Raw genomic sequence first — 21445 nt, 5'->3', positions numbered from 1 at the left:
TTTTATTCACGGGTCGTCTTCACTTTTATCCAAGGATCGTCTTCACTTTTATCCAAAGGTCGTCTTCACTCTTATCCATGGTCATCGTTGCCTCTGCTCACGAATAGCCTTCACATCAATACATGGGTTGTCTTTGCCAGCGCACTGAGTACTCTACACGACTTCAGTAATGTTCCAAATGCCAACACAGCTTCCAGACAAGTACTAGCAATAAACATATACGGCGCACCTAAGTTGATTATCTTCAACAATAATGATGAAGGAAAGGAGACCTTTGATGGCTCCTCAATCACATTACATGTCGAAACTTGGCTGGTGTTCTTTTAACTTTTAAATTAAAGCTTGTCTTTAAACTGTTCATTAAGTTGTCTATTAAACCCCATAATAAATATCTGGTAGCGATGATGCAGGCAGCATTCACCTCTCAACAACAAATCATCGTCCAGTGTAGAATCAGTCGTTTGGAAACGTTCCCCTGAGAATGATGAATCTGTTGCGTTAATATGCCATCACAAATTAACACATGAAAAACTTCACACTTGCTCCATCGAATGCATACATTATCATTCCAACCATATCTGGACCAATATTGGGCATTTGTTCGATACAGAATGGCTGATTGTCTTCTTTGTCCCGTCCGTCCTTAGCTAATCCTTCTATGTAATGTCCACTTTCTAAGATGAATATCTGTTGATGATCTCAGGGCTGGGTCTGATAACGATTGCCTCCCAGCATCTCGTCAAGATATCACAGATCTTCTAACTTTGCTAGTGTCGTCTCTACGTAACACAAACCAAGTATGAAGCGAGAGTGTGCCTCTACCTGCCTTAGATATCTAACCATTCCTCTACGGCTTGGAGGAATTTCAAGATCGCTCCGTCGAAAGTTTGAAAAACTTGTTTGTAAGATAAGCAGCCTCGTTACAGGAAATCTTTGACAACCCATCTCACCTAAACTTTAAAGATAAATTGGCACTACGTTCTTCAAACCTCCATAGCTCCATGAACACCACGCCCGAACTGTTTTATACAGTACATGTGTGACATATCAGTAAACCTCAGACAGGTGAAACTGTTATACCAAAAACTATATGTTTCAACATCGATAAATGACATATTTATAAAATGTGAATATTGAAAATGCCACAACTCAATGGTTGGGGCTTGAACCTTCAGTTCTGTCTCCGATGAACCGAAACGTTATCGGTCCGTGATCTGGATCCCTCCATTATCAAGCTGACACGACATGGAATGAACAAAACTTGACAAAATAGTGAAACTGAAAATAGAGACAATCTCGAAAACACATCAATATATGATCCGTGAAAAGGTCTTTGTCATAAACTCCCCGCCAAAATATAATATACCGTACAAACTTAGTAGTGGTCCAAAATCCAAAGGTTATCAAAACCTAACCAGACTGTTGTGCCAAATCACTGCAAACTGAAGGTCCAAGGCACAACTCTGACATCCGTATCCTATACATCATCACCATCCACTTACCGCGCCTTGTCTACTTTGCGTTCAGTCACCGTCAGACATAGGCCTTAGTCTGTCTCACAGTCCCTGAATCATATCAATTTTCCTAAAGTCTAGATATCCCCTGGTTCAGGGTCTGGTCTCCCTGGACATCCTCTTCAGTTTAAATGGATGTATCTGTTGCATTAAAATTATATAAGCTGCAAAACAATCGTGATGGTAGGTTTCCATGAACTGATCGTATCTGTCGTGTTTACCTCTCTGTGACGGAAACTTTTGTAAGAACCATAAAAAACAGAGGATTAGTTTAAATACCATTAAATACTAAATATACTTTTTTCACATCTATATGTTTAGGGGAAGCCGATATACAGGAAAGGCTGAAAGTAATTTCTTGCACAAACAAACTACTGACGACAGTTTAAGTTCTTTTGCACAATTTAGCTCTTCAACTAAAAGTGCTGCATCAAAAAAGTCTCATAAATAGAGCAGGTATGTTGTCCTCATGTCAGACATTAGGCTTGTTAGCGTCCACTTAGCCGGTCACACCACATTAGTATAGACAAAACACAGCTGCACGATTCGTGAGTCTAAACTTCAAGAACTGGTTCTGTCATTATAGGTGTACGCGTGGATACACGCACAACAGAGTTAGTTGGTGTTCCTCTAAAACTTCCTTCATGACCTAATGAGCTCGGGTCGCACAGTGCAGCATCCCATCATTTATGTGAATGAGTGCATATTGTGTCATTACAAGAACAGGAAGAAACGAGCACCACAGCGTCCCTGTGTCGTTGCTGTAGTGTAAGGAATGATAAAGAACTACGTATTCTACAGAAAGGGTCAGCACAAGGGCTGTTTAGGGTCTGCGGGAAATGTCAGTGCGTTTCACTTCCAAAAGAATCTGATATTGAATCAATATTGGTATCAAGTTTATCAGATACTTTCAAACGGCTTAAAAATTGTCTTATGTCTTCATGAGTTTCGGATCTGTGACACAAAAAATCACATACTCCGATTCTGACATTTTGCTCACGCTGTTGACCAAGGTAAATACTTCAGCCATATGCTTGCACTGTTATCTCAATATCTTAAACAATTAGCCTTTGTCGAATACTTGCTCACGTCCAGTTATTTCACATTTTCACATATCATGTTCACACATAACCAAAAGTATGATTCTTGAAGACTTTTCGAATGAACCTTTTTCGGCAACTGTTACCCTCCTCTGTACATTTAGTATTGTTAAAAGTCCCCGACGCGAAACGAATAAAATCTAACGCTGATGTGTATATGACCATATCTGATTATCACCATTAGGATTTGTACAGATTTACCTCATTCCCGAGACTAGACAGATCCCACGGATAAAAAACGGGTCGTAAGAAACCGTTCTGCTAGGTATTCAATGATATTCTAAACGTTTACATTCGTGCTACGTATAATTTTAACTCCCCCCCACCCCACCCCCTGAATCCAGATTCTCTCAGGTTCAGCTTCACAATGTTCCACCTCACCGGGAATTCGCTAGTCAGCCATCTAGACCCAGGGACCAAGTAAACCCAATACACTCTAGATTTCCTATGGGAAAGAGGATAAAGATGGCTCCTGGGTATTATATTTTATGAATATGACTTAGGACTTCTTTATTTTCTGTATGTTCATTCCAGAGCAGTCGAGCCTCGTTTTAAGTATGTCTGCACGTGGCGTCCTGTCTGTAGACTACTTCATTAGAAATGGTTCATTGGCTTCAAGGAATGCCAATGCACATTCAGTTAATATAGGTGTTTCTTGTATACATTAAACTACAGCATGTTACTATTACTGTATCGGGAAATGGTTGAACTATTTCTAGGAATGTCAAGAGATTGTTTATGTCCGCAACTTCTACACGTTGTTCAGTCGGAGTACGGTTGAACTGTGTCTAGAAATGACATGTGCTTGTGTATGTTGTGATCTACTGAACGTTTTTTTAGTCGGAATATGGTTGAACTGTTTCTAGAACGACGAGGGCTGAACTGTCTGCAAGTACTCAACAAGGTTAGTAAAAAGTTTAAAATACTTTACGTTGATTGTAGTGTAAGAAATCTGTCATTTGTTAAGTATTTCAGGCAACGTTGCGTGATCATAAATGACGTCGAATTACAATATGTTACACTATTGGGCATATTACATTTATGACATATGAACTGTATCTAGGAAACTTCAGGGAATGTTTATGCTAGTAATGGTTTTTGCATCGGAGTGTTTTCATCCGGTTTAAGACGATGTGGTGATATTAAATGTAGCGTCTTGGTATATTAACATCTAGTCTCTGAAATGTAGCGTCCTGGTATACTAACATCTAGTCTCTGAAATGTAACACCCTGGTATACTAACATCTAGTCTCTGAAGTGTAGCGTCCTGGTATATTAACATCTAGTCTCTGAAATGTAGCGTCCTGGTATCCTAACATCTAGTCTTTGAAATGAACATACGTTGCGGTGAAAAAAATGGTTCATTAATTATGTTAATAAGATATATTAAAAAGAGACCCAGAGATGTTTTTCATTCTAACAATTGTGGTCATTTAGACTTGCCAGAATTCTAGACTTGCATGGACTGCTGAGTATACCTGTTTCAGGTTCTGTATGATACACCACCTGTCTGGCTCACTCCGCATAAAGGTAACTCATGTAATGCTAACTGCTTTGACGTACATTAAATTACGTAACAGTTAATCTTATTCGACCATATGTTTCAGAATCGCAACGAATATGATCATTCAACTGCCAAGACAATATGCGACCCGTGAACACACGGGTCTGAATAGGTCTTCAGTAACCCATGCTTGTCGTAAGAGGCGACTAATGAGATCAGGTGGTGGCTTACTGACTTGGTTAACACATGCCATCGTATCCCAACTGCGTATGTCGATGCTCATACGTTTGATCACCGGATTGTGTGGCCCACATTCGAGTGCGGCGTAAAACTCACTATATTCACTCATATGTGTAGATGGATGTTCATGATGTCAGTCACTGGACTGTGTTGTCCAAACTCATTATTACAGACCACAGCTGGAATAGTGCTAGGTGCGGGTACAAATTTGGTTTCAACGAAGTCGAAACTCAGCCTTAGTTGTAAGTCTTCCTCATTAAGTAGGCTGACACGCCCTGACATAACGGAACTGATGTTAACGGCGGCGTTAGACCGCAACAAGCATCAGACCACGTCAGACACGTCCCTTAGACTGATATGTTCTCACAGATCTCACAACCATCAGTAGTGTTCGTCCCTGTGTGAATGATGAACACATAAGTTCAACAACAGACTGAAAACTGCAGCTATGTTTAACCACAACTGTAAAAAGTGAAATATGTTTTGAGAGGAAATCCCAAATTTACGAGAATGAATAAACTAACTTTTATAACGATTTTATTTGTCGAGGGATTAATTAGCTTGCCAGGGTTTTTTTCAAAGAATAAACACCTCACAAATAACCCGGAGCCTATACACATACACAGATAAAACAGAGCTTTTTATACAGGTGCCAGTGGAAGATCTAATTAGCTTGAAGGCATTATACCCTGATAAACCACATTTTATACCGACACCGCATCCTCGTCCGCGCAATCCTTGGCAGCCTGGCGTAACCACCTAGAGAAAACGTGTACACACTTTCTTTAGTTTGAGACTATTTCCAAACAAAACCTCTATTTATAATTGATTCTACAATAAAATTATTCATATCTGTCTACACTCATAGGCCTATGCTCTCCTTATCATTGCAGGGACTGGTTGTAATCCAGACGGATTCGCTTGTTTTTTTGTCGGACCGAGTTGATCAGTAGTGCCAAGAGCGGATATTTTTCAGCGTAAGTGTCTCTTTACAATGTAAGTAGATCAAGATACGCACATTCCAAACTGACACCGGGTATAGATATTTTGTCTTACACTTCCTTGGCGTTTGAAGGATTGAAAACCTGCTTCAAGTGTTCGGAGCGGAAGCCACAGGACATATTGAGTGAATTGTAGTGGGGGTTCCCCGGTACCCTTCAGCGTTCCCCGGTACCCTTTAGCGTTCCCCGGTACCCTTCAGCGTTCTGTCCGTACAACTTTGATAAACCATAAATGCATTTATTATCATGATTATGAACATTACTACTAGTATTTCTTTTGTTATCATTATCAACTTAAAATAGATTATTGTTGTTGTGGTGGTTATTCAAATATGCACTATGCAATTATATAATTCTGTTTAACAGAAAATTGTTGCAGTTCACACAAAAAAGACTGATAAATGTTCATAGAATTCGGTAAATCTCCATACTGATAAAGAATCAAACCAAAATCAGTCAAATTTGTATTTTTGCTTTTCATCCATGACAATGGTACTAGACATTTAACTTTATTTTAGGCAGCACATGGCAGCTATTGATTGATCAGTAACACGGTTTGTATACTGGAACGAGACATACAGAAAAACGTCATATTGCAGGTCAAGCCATGGCAGAGTCCAGCAAAATCTACGTCTTCTGCTGACCAACAATTCAGCCCTACAAAGTCCATTATCAAGAATGATGACAGGAAACGTCTCAAACACCATGTGCTAACTGGTCTTATATAATATTCGTATAGCAAAATGGTCATTAATCACGGAATAAGGAACCAGGCAGTATTCTTTGACAAGTTCAAAATGTATCGGTATGGTTAACTGTGCGTCAAGTACACATCCCACCCATCAAGCCGTTAGTCTCACTTGTGTAAATATAGCCACTTACTTCAGGCAACTGTTCTAAACTATAGCTTGCAAAGTATTCCATACTGTTTCAAAGTACTGTTTGCACATGAGCTAGTGAATTTAAAACATACTCGTAACGTTGAAAAGATTATTGTCATGAGTTCAAATTAATGGTGAAACTAAGTGAAAACTCTTAACAAAACTTAACACGAAAACGCAGCTGTTCACAAGCACAATGTATGCTTTTTAGCAATTTGATGCATGATCCACGTGCACTTCATCTGCAAAAGGTTTGCAATTGGTTCCCCAAAATTAACAGAGAATTTCATCTTCGATGTAACCATACATGCGCATATGACACATAGTGAGTGCTTTAAGTGAGTGGAAACATATACTGGATAGTATATTTCAAAACTACAAATACGATAATCAGCACAATAATAAGACCGGCCTACATGAGGTGCTCATCCGGGCATGACAAGAACAAGGTAGAGATGCACAGTACAAAGAGATAAGAGAAACAGTTTGAAATGTATGCTATAAATGTTGCTTAAACGGTGAGAGAAACTTACTTTCTGGAAGGGAATGGAATGTATTGGCACCTGAACAATGCTATTCATATTGGCAAAGGGGCAAAACAATTTACAATAGTTTAAAGGTTGGCGAGAACAGCCCAGTATAACTGTTCATCTACATTCACCTCAGCATCAAGTATTTCCGTCTTAAGTGTGATTGCTTCAAGTATAACCTTGCTGGTTGTGTAACAGTGAATACGTCTTTGCGACAAGTACAAATATTATATCATGCAGCTGTTCCATACAGGAAACATTTGAAAAAAATATCTGTGTACTGTTATCGTAGTAAACAAAATTTGAATCTAAACTTTTTATTCGCGATTTTTTCATACCCCTCCTGGATAAAGATGAATTTGAAAGAATCACAACCTGATTTATTTACTGTCTTGCATAACGCATATCAACACTAAATGGAATTCTTCCTTTCCCTGAACAATTTCTTTTGATTGCAAGGCACAAAAACATAATGCTCCTTCCGAGAAAAACCATGACAAATTCATTAAAATCAAAAAGGAAAAATCACACTCACACACTGCTGATTAACGCCATTAGAACGTGTGTTCGGAATCAGCTCAGCAACCCCAAGGCGTCAGGCAACTTCAGCATGTAAAAGCCGTCCTCACCCTGGTGAACATCTACAGACAAGAGCGGACCTCGCCAGACTGCCCCAGCACGCTGGACAGCAAGCTGTTCTCAAATGTCCATTGCCCACAGCGAAATAACCCCATTCTTAAAAGCCACTGAACAGTTGTTTATTTTTTTTGTCCTAAGTCCCAGAGGGAAGCCATTTCTTAGGTAGGAAATCCTATTGCGACGAACGTAATACAAACGGTGTTGGTCCTTAGATGTTACACCAGAGGCCAAAAAACAAACAAGGATGGACATAGTTTGGGATCGAGTTGCAGATCATTTAAACCTAATACTTAAACATTTTTCTTATCACGTGTAATTGTACCAAATCGGACACTCGCCGTCTCCCCACCAAGTCACGTTTGATCCCTCTTTCAGTGATGTGCATTAATTAGTTTAAAATGGTATTGATTTGCTAATTGTAAAGTTCAACGGAATCGCCGTGTCTTGAATTCTAAAAATCGTTTTTAACAAGTCTTAATTCCTCAAAACGTGTTTCAAAATTAAAGAGGTTATTCAGTGAAGTGTTTTAAGATTCCCTTGTTCGACTTACCTGTAAAACAACGCGGATTCGATCGTTGTGGCGGTTCAGTTGACACGCTCGCGGGTATAGGCCCATGTAGAGTGTGCGAAATAGCTACTGGCCCGTTACCACGTGGCTAGTAAACATACAGTTGAGCCAGTAAATGTCCACAGTCACTGGCCTGACTGGCTGGTGAATTTTCATGTGAATCTTTCGGCAAATATATCACCCTCTTCAATTTGTGAAATTATAAACTTTTAAATCAAACAAGATTATGGCTTGATACAAATGTTCACCATATCAGCACCTAATTGTGAAATCCGAGACCACATTCAAATTTGGGGCTACTGCATTATTTTGTGGGCAGATAACACTAAGGCATAGCTGGTCCGACTGGTAAGCAAAATTTAGAAACTATTTCGTTCAATGTCTATGTATAACTTGAACGACAGTCATACCGATTCTTTTTTCACATTGATATATTAGAAAACCCGCTAAGGCCTTACAACGTGGAGGTGATGAAGAGCGCTGCACTATATTCAGGTAAGGCTGTCTTGCAAGTTAAGCTGCTTGTCGATATGGTCATTTTCCCTGAAGACTATATTACAAACACTGAAACAGTCGCGATTATAACGTGTGTAAACTTATATCCAGGATGTGAAACCCTTCGAAACGCAAGCAAACAAATCCACTACGAATAGCAAAATGGCATCGATTATTTAACACAATAAATGGCCATGATTATGAATATTTATGCCAATAAATACAAGCTACGATACTGTTTACACATGCATAAACCTGTCTGCTCATAGTTCTAGAGACAATTCTGCATTTCGCGAATCAAGCAACAAGATTTCTCCTTTCACTCAGCCCTTCCTTAAGGTGAAAACTCTAAATGAAGCAAGTCTAGATTTTCCTTGGTTCAGGTTCTCACCTCCCATCTCGCGGGAACTCAATTTAAACTGAACTGCTGGTTTCTTTCAAAAATCTATATATTTTGAGAATAAGCGATAGTCTACGACAAACATTGATAGGGTGTTTCTCTGTATCGTGATTTAGCTTCCAGTTAATACCAGTCATGCTTGCTATAAGGTGTGAGAGGCGTTTCTCCCTTATTCACAGCTCTAGTGACTATCCCGTATGCTGTAAGGGCCAGGTGACAGACGGGGATTTATCCTCTACACTACACCGATGTACTGTTGTATTGACTTTTACTGAAAGGGGACCATAATTGCTCCCGTGACAATATTTGTTTGCAGTTACATGAAAGACATTGTGCCCATATAAAGTGAAAATGAGAATATATATATATATATATGTGTGTGTGTGTGTGTGTGTGTGTGTGTGTGACTGAGAGAGAGAGAGAGAGAGAGAGAGAGAGAGAGAGCGTGTGTGTGTGTCGGAAATGTATATAAACGAGGTGGCTTTTATTTTTTCTCACTTTGATCATACAATGTGAACGCTAAGCACTAGTCTTTCGACCGTTCCGTGAACTTAAGTAATTTCTCGTAACCCAGGCTTTTCTGTAATACAAACGGCATACATTTCCCTTGATTCAAGGATCTGTATGTGAATCCCCTACCTCACTGGGGCACCTTTACAAGTTAAACGAAGCTACTGTCAATATAAAAAATCTACGTATTCGAAGATGGGGCGTTTGTGCAACCAGACACGAGCGAACATATGGTGTAAAGCAGCTGTATACATCTGGTTTCAGTTACAATATACGACCAATATAAACCTAGATTGTTCTTCTCACTATATGTTTGGTCGTCTCTTGTTTTCCAAGAACAGCCGAATTTGAGGTTTTTGTTTGGGGGGGGGGGGGGGGGGTTACTTTTCGTCAGTAAGGCCGCTTCCCGGGTTTTACTTTTCCTAACTTTACATGAACATCAACATTCAAATGATAAATGCGTGTTTGAAATCAAGTGAAAAACATCGAGTTAGATTAAACTCACCATACAATGGTTCTCCGAATCTGGATTGGAACCGCAATTTTTTCATCCGTAGGCAGACGCTCTACCGCACGGCCACCGGGCCGACTACAGTAGCGGTTTTCAATTATCTACTTATAGTTACTGTCATTAAATTCATTTTACGCGTGGTTCTGTTATTGTTGTGTACCTTCATTAAGTGATCATCTCCATTGTAATTACCCATCATTTTCTCATTGTTAGTGAAAACACCTCTCCTCAGTTTTGGTAGACAATGTAAAATCATCGGGGTCGGGAAATCCGGTTTTACATTGTTTACCAAAACCTCGGAGGCGTGTTTTCTCCTATACTTAAACACCTGGTGTAGACTCATTTCCCTGTTTCCCATCCAAATTAATACTTTCTGTCTCCCAATCAATGCACTCATTTCCGTTTCCCAATCACTGTACTACTTTCTGTCACCCGATCACTGCACCTAATCCAGCGTTTCCCGACCACTGCATCCATTCCCCAATCACTGCACCCATTCCCCAACCACTGCATCCATTCCCATTTCCCAACCACTGTACTTATTCCCCAAGTTCCTAATCACTGCACCCATTCCCCAGTTTCCCAAACACTGCACTTATTGCCCCGTTTCCAAACCACTCCATCCATTTCCCAGTTTCCCGACCACTGCACCCATTCTCGTTTCCCAATGTAGGTTCCTGACCACTGTGCCCATTCCCCCACTTCTCAAACACTGCATCCATTCCCCCAGTTTCCTGACCACTGCACCCATTCCCCGCGTTTCCCGACCAGTGCGCCCATTCGCCGTGCTTCCTGATCAATGTACCCATTACCCAGTTTCCCAACCACTGTACTTATTCCCCAGTTTCCCGACCACTGTACTTATTCCCCAGTTTCCCAACCACTGCACCCATTCCCCAGTTTCCCGACCACTGCACTTATTGCCCAGTTTCCTGACCATTCCATCCATTCCCCAGCTTCCCAACCACTGCACCCATTCCCCCGTTTCCTGACCACTGCATCCATTCCCCAGTTTCCTGACCTCTGCATCCATTCCCCTGTTTCCTGACCACTGCATCGATTCCCCAGTTTCCTGACCACTGCATCGATTCCCCAGTTTCCCAACCACTGCACCCATTCCCCAGTTTCCCGACCACTGCATCCATTCCCCCGTTTCCAGACCACTGCATCCATTCCCCAATCAATGTATCCATTTGCGAGTTTCCTTACCACTGCACCCATTCCCCAGTTTCCCAACCACTGCATCCATTCCCCAGTTTCCAGACCACTGCACCTATTGTCCAGTTTCTCAACCACTGCACTTATTGCCCATTTTCCTGACCATTCCATCCATTCCCCAACCACTGCATCCATTCCCCAGTTTCCCAACCACTGCATCCATTCCCCAGTTTCCCAACCACTGCATCCATTCCCCAGTTTCCTGACCACTGCATCCTTTCCCCAGTTTCCCAACCACTGCACCTATTCCCCCCTGTTTCCTGACCGCTGCACCCATACCCCAGTTTCCTGACCACTGCATCCTTTCCCCAGTTTCCAAACCACTGCACCTATTCCCCTCAGTTTCCTGACCGCTGCACCCATACCCCCATTTCCGAATCACTCATGTCATCACTGGAATGTCTGGTGTGGACCCAGCTATTTAGTATTAATCAGGCAATCAACAAAGTCACCAGTAAGTCTAAATAAGTGTTTGAGATGTTGGTCTGTTGCATAAGCCATCATTACCAAACAACTACCACTTTACAAATATAGCATTTATTTAATAAATACCACTCTCATATATCATACATTCATCTCTTAACAAACAGTTCTGTGTCAATGGCATCTTATGAAACATGTATTGCACATGAGGGAAGCACAATGAAACTGTAACAATGCAGAGAGTACCTTAAATTAGAGTACCATGCCTGTCCAGACAGGAGGCACAATGGGGATGGATTCATTTCTATTTGTACTGACTCGCAAAGAAAACATTATGTTTTCAAACATGACACAAGAAGGTTTTCACATTCAAACCCATACAGCAGCATTGATGTGATTGGTTATTAATGCTTAGATACAAAGCATCTAGTAAAGCAAAGCATAGTAGTGTTAAACACACATAGCAGTGTCAAATTGAAGCATACAGTGAAAAATAGTTTCTCAGTGCCATTCTCATTTTCAAATCCATACGTTTTCAGAAGAGAAAACCCATATGAATTGATTCCTGTTTGTATTTCCAGATATTGAACAGACTGAATTCTCTTTAAATCTAATCAATTTCACGCATGGTGAACAAATGAATGAATGGATGGATGGATGGATGGAAAAATGGAAAAATGGATGAGACGCCACCACAAAATTATGCATGGGGCAATTTGGATGTGAAAGTCTGCTGGAATACTTCCATGGTGAGGTTTCCAACATCTGTGTGTCGAGGCTCCTCATGTTCCTCATGTCATGTACACAATTCTTGTAGAAGTCATACAGGACACTGATCTTCTTGATCCTACACTCCTGCAACAGCTGGTTGTATGCCTACACCAGCAAGAGGTGTAAGATTTACTCCTCATCCTCCTCTGACTTGGACCACACGTCAGGTGACATGCACATAGTGATGACGAAAATAGAGAGGAAGACAGCTGTGGCATACATGGCAGTGAACTCGTGGTTTGTCTTGGACTGCAGCACAAACCCAATGTACCTGTAACAAGATAACAGTTGAAGCTCGGTGTCCCTGAATGTTATGTATAGGAGAAAACATGCCTCCAAGGTTTTGGTAGACAATGTAAAACCGGAGGGGGAGGGATTTCCCGCCTCCAATGGTTTTACATTGTCTACCAAAACCAAGGAGAAGTGTTTTCTCTAACATATATACCGTCAATGATGGGTAATTAAAATGTAGATGATCATTTAATGAAGCTACATAACAATAACTGAAGCGCACGTGACGGTAACTATACGTAGAGAATTTATCACCTTTATCAACCTGGTAGCTGTGTGGTAGAGTGTCTGCCTTCGGATGAGAGAATTGCAGTTCCAATCCCGCTTCGGAAAAACCTATGTATTGTGACTTTAATGCTGAATGATATTTTTCAATTGATTTCAAACACTCACATATCATTTGAATGTTGATGTTCATATAAAAATAGGAAAAATAAACCCTTGGAAGAGGTCTTACTAACGAAAAGTAAAACCTGTCCCTCCAAAACAAAAACCTCAAATGTAATTATTCTGGGAAAACAAGAGATGACCTAATATATAGTGAGAAGCACATTTAGTTCAAACATGGTGATAGTCTGAGTATGTTTTCCCTAAAATGGACTACTGTTGATAGACAGTGATTCATAAAATAACATCATAGCTTATGTGTAAAAAAGGCACAGTGATCCAAAAGTGCCCCATCCAACATATTCCACTTATTATTCTGTTTCTACCTACCCCATCTTACAAGTGAGGACCACATCATTTAGGCCATCGTTGTTGAAGTCCCCGACAAAGAGAGGTGCTGTAGGGGGCGCCGGGATGGTGTGTTCTGCCAACACATGTCCCTCCTTTAAGTCCACCACACTGATGCCATTGAAGCCTGCCACGGCCAGGGTGTCCTGCAAGAGTGAAATCAGTACCACGTAACCTATACCCACCTCCAATGGATGGTCTATATGCTTTACTGTATAGAGTAAAATATGGCTTCATATCATAGGTAAGTCATTTTAATGGGCAGACAGACATCATGTGTTACAGCAAAAGGTTATTAACTTTTTTTCAGAGTAGCAGTTCATGCAATTACCTGTAAAATAACTAGTCCTTCCGAATGTATTGAATTTGGGCTGTGTATAACCTGATTTAGCAGCATGGAGTCAGTGAGTTGGCTTTTATGCTTGCTTTAGCAATATTCAATTTGTGCGTCAAATATGCAGGTTTTCTGTGACAGGGCAAACACACTCCCCCACAGCTCCCTCTATCCACATGGAGCCACTAAACATGTGAACTGAACAGAAATCTGTATATCTGTAGCAACAAGTAGTCATTACAATGTAAAGTCTGGACTTATGGATTAATGGCTGTGTCTAAATGATTAACTGATCCAGTGATAAATATATAAAAGGCATCAGTTTTGGCTTGCAATTGCCTTACCCTGTTACTTAATAGTTTCACATGTTCACTCTGCTCAACTTAAAGGTGTCTTAGTCTTTCCTTGTGATATAAACAGCTGGCATAGTAACCCTGCTTAACGGAAAGGTGTTTCTAACCTTGTATCCGAAGGTTAACAAGGGGATCCAGCTTAACGAAACGCTGAGGTAGCCTTACCTTATGTCCAAAGACTTTCACTGACATGGGGACCCTGCTGGGCATGAAAGAATCAAAGAACTCCTTGGTGCTGGCCTGTTGTCTCTTCCTGTCTTTCCTCACTGCAGCAGCCAGGGTTGACCATGTTGCCACGGTTTGTGCCTGCAACAGACAGAGTGTGTCCTAGGAATTTCATTGTTTTCAGTAAAACTTGTGACATCCAGTCATCAGCTTCAGTAGTGATGACGTAACGAGATAGGGTAATAAGTGTACCTGGTGAGTGAGTGAATGAGTGAGTTCAGTTTTACGCAGCATTCAGCAATATTCCAGATGTATGGAGGTTTGTACTTAATCCAGTCTGGACCAAACAATCCAGTGATCAGCAGCATAAGCATCAATCTATGTAATTTGGATACACTGATATCTGTCAACCAAGTCAGTGAGCCCAATCACCGGATACCATTAATGAAGATCAATTCTAACCCAGATCTTCACGGTTCATGTGTACCAGGTATCAAATAAGCCAGAAAACAGATAGACAATATTGCTCAAGAAAAGAATGTCATGTTATGTGAGTGGTTAATGCAGGAGGCGTTGTCCACTAATGTTACTCTTCACCAAAACAAAAGCCTAGAAGTCTTTCCTACACTGTCGGTGTTTGAAATGACAGTGCTTGTATATCCTATTACCCATAAGCCACAGGGACTTGTTACCAGGCATCGGACAGATCCCAGTCTTCCTACCTGCCAGTGGATGTTTCCCTCCAAATCAAAGGATGACACTCTGCCTAGGCTGGTGACGGACACAATGTCAAAACGGGAGTCTGATGACAAGTGACGACCAAGTAGATGTGAGATGATTCCTTTCTTCTTGGCAACACTGAAGAGATAGGCTATCAATTAGTTTAATTCATTCACATTTACAGCAGTCATGCCTTAGACCAGAATACTCAAAAACAAGAGAATACATAGTGTTAAATATGTGAACCGTATCATTGGTGACAGTTTCCAGCATTCACTGGTGAACACCATGATATGTCTAACGATGCTTATTTAACAATTCCTTTAGGGCTAGGTAACTTACCTATTTACTAGGAAATATGAGCCCATCTGAAATGGTCAGGGGCATAAAAACACACAATATGTTATAAGTAGACATTAGCAATAAGGTCTCAAGACCTACGGAGATGTGACTTAAGACTGTAGGCACAAACTGTCAGTATTCAGTTGTGTACACTCAAATCAAGCATTTGCAAATCTTCAGGAAATATGAGCATAGTTGAGTCAAGTTGCTATGAGTGTTTTATTGAAAGACAGAGCAGTAGCTAGTATACTGTAGCAGTCAAGAACTGAATTGGAACATTATACTTGACAGTGTTTCAGTGAATCGAACAAGAGACAGTAACACTCAAGCCATAAGCATGATCATCGTGTAAGTCCTAAAAGACTGACAAAGGGATACATGGTGATCCGGTGACCTACTTCTTGGTGATGTAAGGCGGCAATTTCTTGTAGAAGTCCTCCTCCAGTGCCCAGGACCGCGTCCACACCATCCGCTTTGAGATGCAGACGGACAGCTGGTCTAGCTTCTCCTTGATTGGCTGCTGCCGCCAGATCTCCAGGTAGCACACAGTGTGGTCCTTGAACTGTCCCCAGGTTATCTTCTCTGGCTCCCAGTCTCCATCCACGTCCATGTAGATTGAGGAGTCGGGCAGGAACTCCATTCTTGTCATTGGGCGACCTAGGGACAGATATCACAGACTGTTTATTGTTGATGTTTGCTGAGGAAGCCATTGTTAATCAGGACTGATCCTGACAAAACAAATACCTTAACATCATGGTACTGTTCCTCACCTTATTGTCTGACCCAGGTTGTTGCACTAGACTCGGAAATCTTCCCTAAATCAGAATCCTCCAGGGGTGCCTCAGAATCATATGAATGAGTGATGTCATATAGTGCTATACATACATACATACATACATACATACATACATACATACATACATACATACATACATACATACATACATACATACATACATACATACATACATACATACATACATGAAATCACTGTTTTGGTTGTACATGGAAGGCCTGATGTCACTATTCTGTGTGTACATGGAAGGCGTGATGTCACTGTTTTGTGTGTCCATACATACATGATGTCATTGTCTTGTGAGTACATACACGCATGGCCTCTATGTTTTGTGTGTACATGCAAGGCAAGGTGTCACTGTTTTGTGTGTTTATCAAACTCAGAAATTGAACAAACACATTCACTACACCTTAGTCTATTAGCATCAGAAGCCACCCACAGATGACCTGTCACCTTACCTGACAGCAGATTGAGTACTTCTACTCCTGTGTCTCGATGGATGACAACAGCGTTGGGGTTGTCAACGTGTTCATCATCACTGTGTGGTCTCAGACCACCATAGGCATATCCAACAATGTGCTCTGGCTTGAGAGCAGTGGACTGGAAGGGCTCTTGATCCTCATCTTCATCGTCAGTCTCTGGAACAGGAGCCTCTTTCTGAAAGCGAGCCAGTTTGAACTTGGTGTCCGCCAAGCCAGTCCACATGTGGGGCTGAAAGGGAGAAAGGTAGATTTGTGGTCATCTGAGTAATTAGTGGGAGGGGACCTTACCAGATTAACCTAAGGTGCATGAATGTTGATATTCACGAGTCAGTGGTATTAACAGACAGTTTAAACCAAGCCTAGTCCAACCACTGGTGGAGTGCATGGGCAACAATTTAAGCAGCTCAAATTCTATATAACCAGATTTGTCAACCACTTCATCCTTGCAATCAGCAAGGTGTACTGTACAACTATTCCATTCAAGAATCCCTTGATAATCTTGTACAGAGGACCTGTGACAATATCAAGAGCAGGCAGTGTAAAGATCAACTCACCAACAAAGATTTTATCTTGTCCCTGTAGAACCTCCAGGGCACCTCCCCCTTGTGCAGTCTGTTCTTTCTCAGGCCCAGTTTCCAGTGGTGTTCTCCTCCATCCTCCTGTACACAATAACATTGTACACCTAAATAATGTTCAGAATACAACATTGTACAACTACATGATGTACAGAATACAACATTGTACACCTACATAATGTACAGAATACAACATTGTACAGCTACATAATGCACAGAATACAACACTGTACACCTACATAATGTACAGAATACAATATTGTACACCCACATAATGTGCAGAATACAACATTGTATGCCTAAAAAATGAACAGAATACAACATTGTAAACCTAAATGATGTACAGAATACAACATTGTACACCTATATAATGTACAGAACACGACATCGAACACCTAAATAATTTACAGAACACAACACTGTACGTCTTCATAACATACAAAATACAACATTGTAAACTTTCATGATATACAGAACACAACGGTAAACACTTTCAATGTATCTACAGTTCACATAATCTATAAAGCCATAATAAGAGAATGACAAACTGAAAGACCTGATACATTCAAACAAAGTCTGTACATGTATGCTGATAAGAGGTCTAGAGGTAGATTTTATGAGTGCTTGAAGGTGACATAACCAACCACTACTGCCGCATTCTTGAAGCTAACACAGAAACAGAAAGATAAAGCAGATGAAGTAAAATCAATTGACAGACATATTTGATACATGCAGAAACAATTCTCCCTTGACAATTGGACCAACAAAATAAATAGTAATATATCCAATATATCCCACAGTTGACACTAGGGTGAGATTCTCTACATATCGCACAGTACATGTCCCAGATGGATGAAAAAGACTGATAATTGGACACTTTGTCAAGGATAAGGATTATTAACTGTAGTTATAAAACCTGTGTTGTTTTTTTTGAATTTCCTACTCAAATATTGAAGTGAAATAAAGTGTTGAAATACCAAAACAAACTTGTGCCAAGGACAGAATACAACTTGCAGATTATGTTTTACTGAAACTGAGTTTTGATTATTTCAGCTCTTTTATCAATGTTCCAGCAATGTCACAGCAGGAGGACACCAGGGATGGGTTTCACACATTGCACCATGTTTTACTGAATACACTATTCACTTGTTGATGACTGCTGTCTTAACCAGTAAAACAAAATATGTTGATTTCACTTGTGCTTTTTCATCAAATTTGTCCAAATTGTTTGTTCATAATTAACCTGTACTTACCTGGAATCTGCATTACCTGCAATAATAAGTGCTGAACAACAAGTTCATTTCTAGTTTTCTAAAGGAAGACACATGAGGTACACAAGTTGCCACGCGGCTTGTGCTGAAATGACACGAGTGATTACAAATGGCAGATGCAGCTAGCATGTGCTGTTCATTATTAGAAACAAGGTAAAAAGTGTTTGTGAAACATGCGACATCCACAAGCAGCACCGAACCTGACGTGAAGAGTTAAATGGCCGTGCCTTGATGTCCTGCGGCTGCTCGCCAAAATCTCCTGGTAGATGGCTCCATCTCAAAGACCCATTTCTACCACTGACAGCAAATGTTGAGAAATGGCCCCTGTCTAGAGATTCCGCCGTGTGGTTCCGCAAATGCACTCTGGATAAGAGAGAGTGAGGAGAGTTGCAGATGATCAGAAGGCCTTTTTTACCTGACTTGCAAGTCTCCTGCTACCAGATAGATACCTATTTGAAAACACATACAAACTGCAATCCTAAAACTATGTGGAAACACATTGAAATTGCAATCCTAAAACTATGTGGTTGAAATTATTTGTTGACAATTCAGTGATATTGTGTGAGCTTGTACCAATTCCACAACAATTATTAAGTTCAGTGTAAGCTGATTTCTGAGGCAACATAGCAGCTAACATTGGGAAATCACCAAAATCACCAAAATGTCCTTTCTGTACCAACTCACATATCTTCCTCTGTCGGTAAATGGGTCTTATGCAGCATGCTGCCTCCAATGATCACGAGTCCACCATCGTTCTTCTTGACTGAATGGGAGGTGACCAGCACATCCATGGCCATCATGACATGTGCTTCCTTCAGTGACTCGGCTGGCATCAGGGATGTCCTCCACACCAACTCCAGCGCTGGACTGTAGCACAGCACCTGCCAGTCTTCAGTGGCTATCACTATCATCTGTGCAACAAGGAGGACTTACATTCCATAGCTGTTTATCATTCATTACTGAATAATACTTAGTCTTTTCAAGAAAATATTTGGCATAGAACAAAATTGAATTAAAAATTGAATTACAATTAATTAAAGTTGATATGTTTGTTTGAGTTTGACTCTCTGCTCACGAATACATTTGAACATTTCAAGATAATAAATGTAGATAAAAGTAGGGTTGGCTAAATGAGCAATAGCTGGAAATATTGTTGATAGGAAAAATTATTCATGATTATCAATATGAAAATTGTGTGATCAATAATATTCATAAATTATCTTATGTGATCAAAAAAAGGTGAAAATGTACTCACTCTAACATCATTTTACCTGAGAATCATTTATAATTCACAACCTGACCATTCTATTATGAAGTGAATAATAAATTACTGGTTTCAGCAGTCTTACCTGAGATCTCACCTGCACCATTGATTGATATGGTTCAGTGAAACCTGTCCTCATGACAATGGGGCGACTCACTATGTCACCTTTAGCATTCAGTAAAGGCAGAGTTACTTTATGTTTCACAATCACATGGGGTAATGTGCCCTCATCCTTATTTTGCATCTCAGGAAGAGCTAAGATCGTCAGTTTCATGTCATTTGTTATCAGCACTATCTCATTTACACCGTCACTTTCAAGGTCAGTGATGACAGGGGGAGGTAACCTGTCCCCATCTGTTGGGTAAGCACCATTAGCAAATTGCTGGCTCTCAACTCGTTTCCTCCAAACTGGTTTCAAGTAATAGGTATCTCCAGCTCGGAACAAGTATACAATGACCGCACACAGTCCCACAAAACACACATGGTTGAGGGAGAGTTTCCGGAACCTTGATTTAACAGATTCCATATCTAATTTGAGCTGCTACTTCTTTTGACTCATTCATCACCAGACCGGATTCAGAACTGAAATGCCTGAAAAAGTTAAAAGACCCTGACACTCAACAACGGTAACTGAACAGAGCAGTGAGCTGGTTAAAATAGCCCCACATTGAACACCATATCAGTTTCTTTTAATTAAATTAACTAGATATGTTCAGAATATAAGTAACTGTTTCTACGCAAGTTACATAAGTAACTGACCACACTTATGTGATAACTCAATTGCTTATTGTCGCATTTTTAAGCCTTTGTTTCCAAGGACAGGGATACAATCAGCTCTAATATGGTCAGACAATATTTGTCACTTTATTAATGCAAGCAAAGGTCATTCAGTTTCCTTCTGACATTAATACATTTATAGGGACAAAATAACAATATGTTTGCAATACATTCAACCCATTAATTGTAAGGTTTTAACATATTTCGCGTGACCATTTTCCATTTCATGCAGAACGCACTGTAAATTTACTCCTCTGGGTTTACATTATATTGCCCAACAAGCAACTCCTTCATTGTCAGAGAACAAAGCCTGAATATCATATAAATACAATAAAATATGATCACATTTGTAATCAGCAGAAAAGAGTTCCCTCCATTCCCCATAATCATTTTCCCGCAGATTAGCAGAGGTAACACAAGGTGGTTCAACTCTATTTTAGTTATTTTTGTGAGTGCTCTAGTAGCAGTTGTGATATGTTTTGTAAATAACTCCAGTATGTACGTTACATATCAATTTATATATATTAGCCTATTTGAGATCGGGGAACGGGAGAAACCTCTCCGAAATTCCAGTTGTCCAGCATATATCTAGACGACTTTGCACTACATCATAGATTCAAATGAACTAAAATATAATTCCATTTAGCCTTTGTCCATTATATAACTAGACGACTTCACACTATACCTAGGTGTGGTTGACGTAGGCCTTGACAAGATGACTGGAGTACGAGTTTATTCCTATGAACTATATTAGCCTATATTTCAGTCAATTCAGTCTTGCGGGGATAATCATCATTATGCACATCATTTCAAAAACACATTTCATTTGAGGATGTTTTGGTATTCATGACAGAGAAGATGACCTTTGAAAGAAAAATGTTACAACAGACATGTCCATAAACAAACCATGCTTGGGGTTTTCGACTAATTCTTCTGCTTGACTTCCGGGAAGTTGACTGCGCGACTGAGTGAAAGGGGGATAACTCTTCGTGCATGTACAAGGAAACTTAGCCTCAATATTATTTTTTACTACTG

General features: G+C 40.3%; 1 protein-coding gene across 5 annotated transcripts; it reads right to left on the bottom strand.

The window, feature by feature from the left end:
- Window positions 1–11632: 11632 nt before the first annotated feature.
- Window positions 11633–21401, bottom strand: LOC137259023 (uncharacterized). 5 transcript variants are annotated; one of them, XM_067796724.1, is made up of 11 exons: window positions 21317–21401; window positions 19719–20224; window positions 19054–19280; window positions 18570–18732; window positions 17078–17182; window positions 16500–16752; window positions 15644–15902; window positions 14906–15041; window positions 14184–14324; window positions 13314–13477; window positions 11633–12576 (listed from the first exon to the last, which is right to left on the bottom strand). In XM_067796724.1, the coding sequence occupies exons 2-11, from the start codon at window positions 20157–20159 to the stop codon at window positions 12435–12437; spliced, it is 2031 nt and encodes a 676-aa protein (XP_067652825.1). In that variant the 5' UTR covers window positions 20160–20224; window positions 21317–21401; the 3' UTR covers window positions 11633–12434. The 5 variants fall into 5 exon arrangements, with proteins under 5 accessions (XP_067652825.1, XP_067652828.1, XP_067652826.1 ...); XM_067796727.1 differs by having other exon boundaries at window positions 18597–18732; window positions 21317–21396; XM_067796725.1 differs by having other exon boundaries at window positions 21096–21349.
- Window positions 21402–21445: the final 44 nt, after the last annotated feature.

This window comes from Haliotis asinina, chromosome 12 (genome assembly GCF_037392515.1).
Source record: "Haliotis asinina isolate JCU_RB_2024 chromosome 12, JCU_Hal_asi_v2, whole genome shotgun sequence".
In the NCBI taxonomy this organism is placed as follows: domain Eukaryota; kingdom Metazoa; phylum Mollusca; class Gastropoda; order Lepetellida; family Haliotidae; genus Haliotis; species Haliotis asinina.
Note: the sequence above shows the minus strand (reverse complement) of the source record. Positions and strands in the feature narration are given on the sequence as shown.

Excerpts from the sequence above, each read along its gene's own strand:
- LOC137259023 (XM_067796724.1), bottom strand. The coding sequence starts at position 20,159 with ATGGAATCTGTTAAATCAAGGTTCCGGAAACTCTCCCTCAACCATGTG. Across the intron at positions 19,281-19,718 it reads TGGTGCAGGTGAGATCTCAG|ATGATAGTGATAGCCACTGA; the intron begins GTAAGACTGCTG and ends CTTGTTGCACAG. Across the intron at positions 16,753-17,077 it reads ACAAGATAAAATCTTTGTTG|CCCCACATGTGGACTGGCTT; the intron begins GTGAGTTGATCT and ends TCTCCCTTTCAG.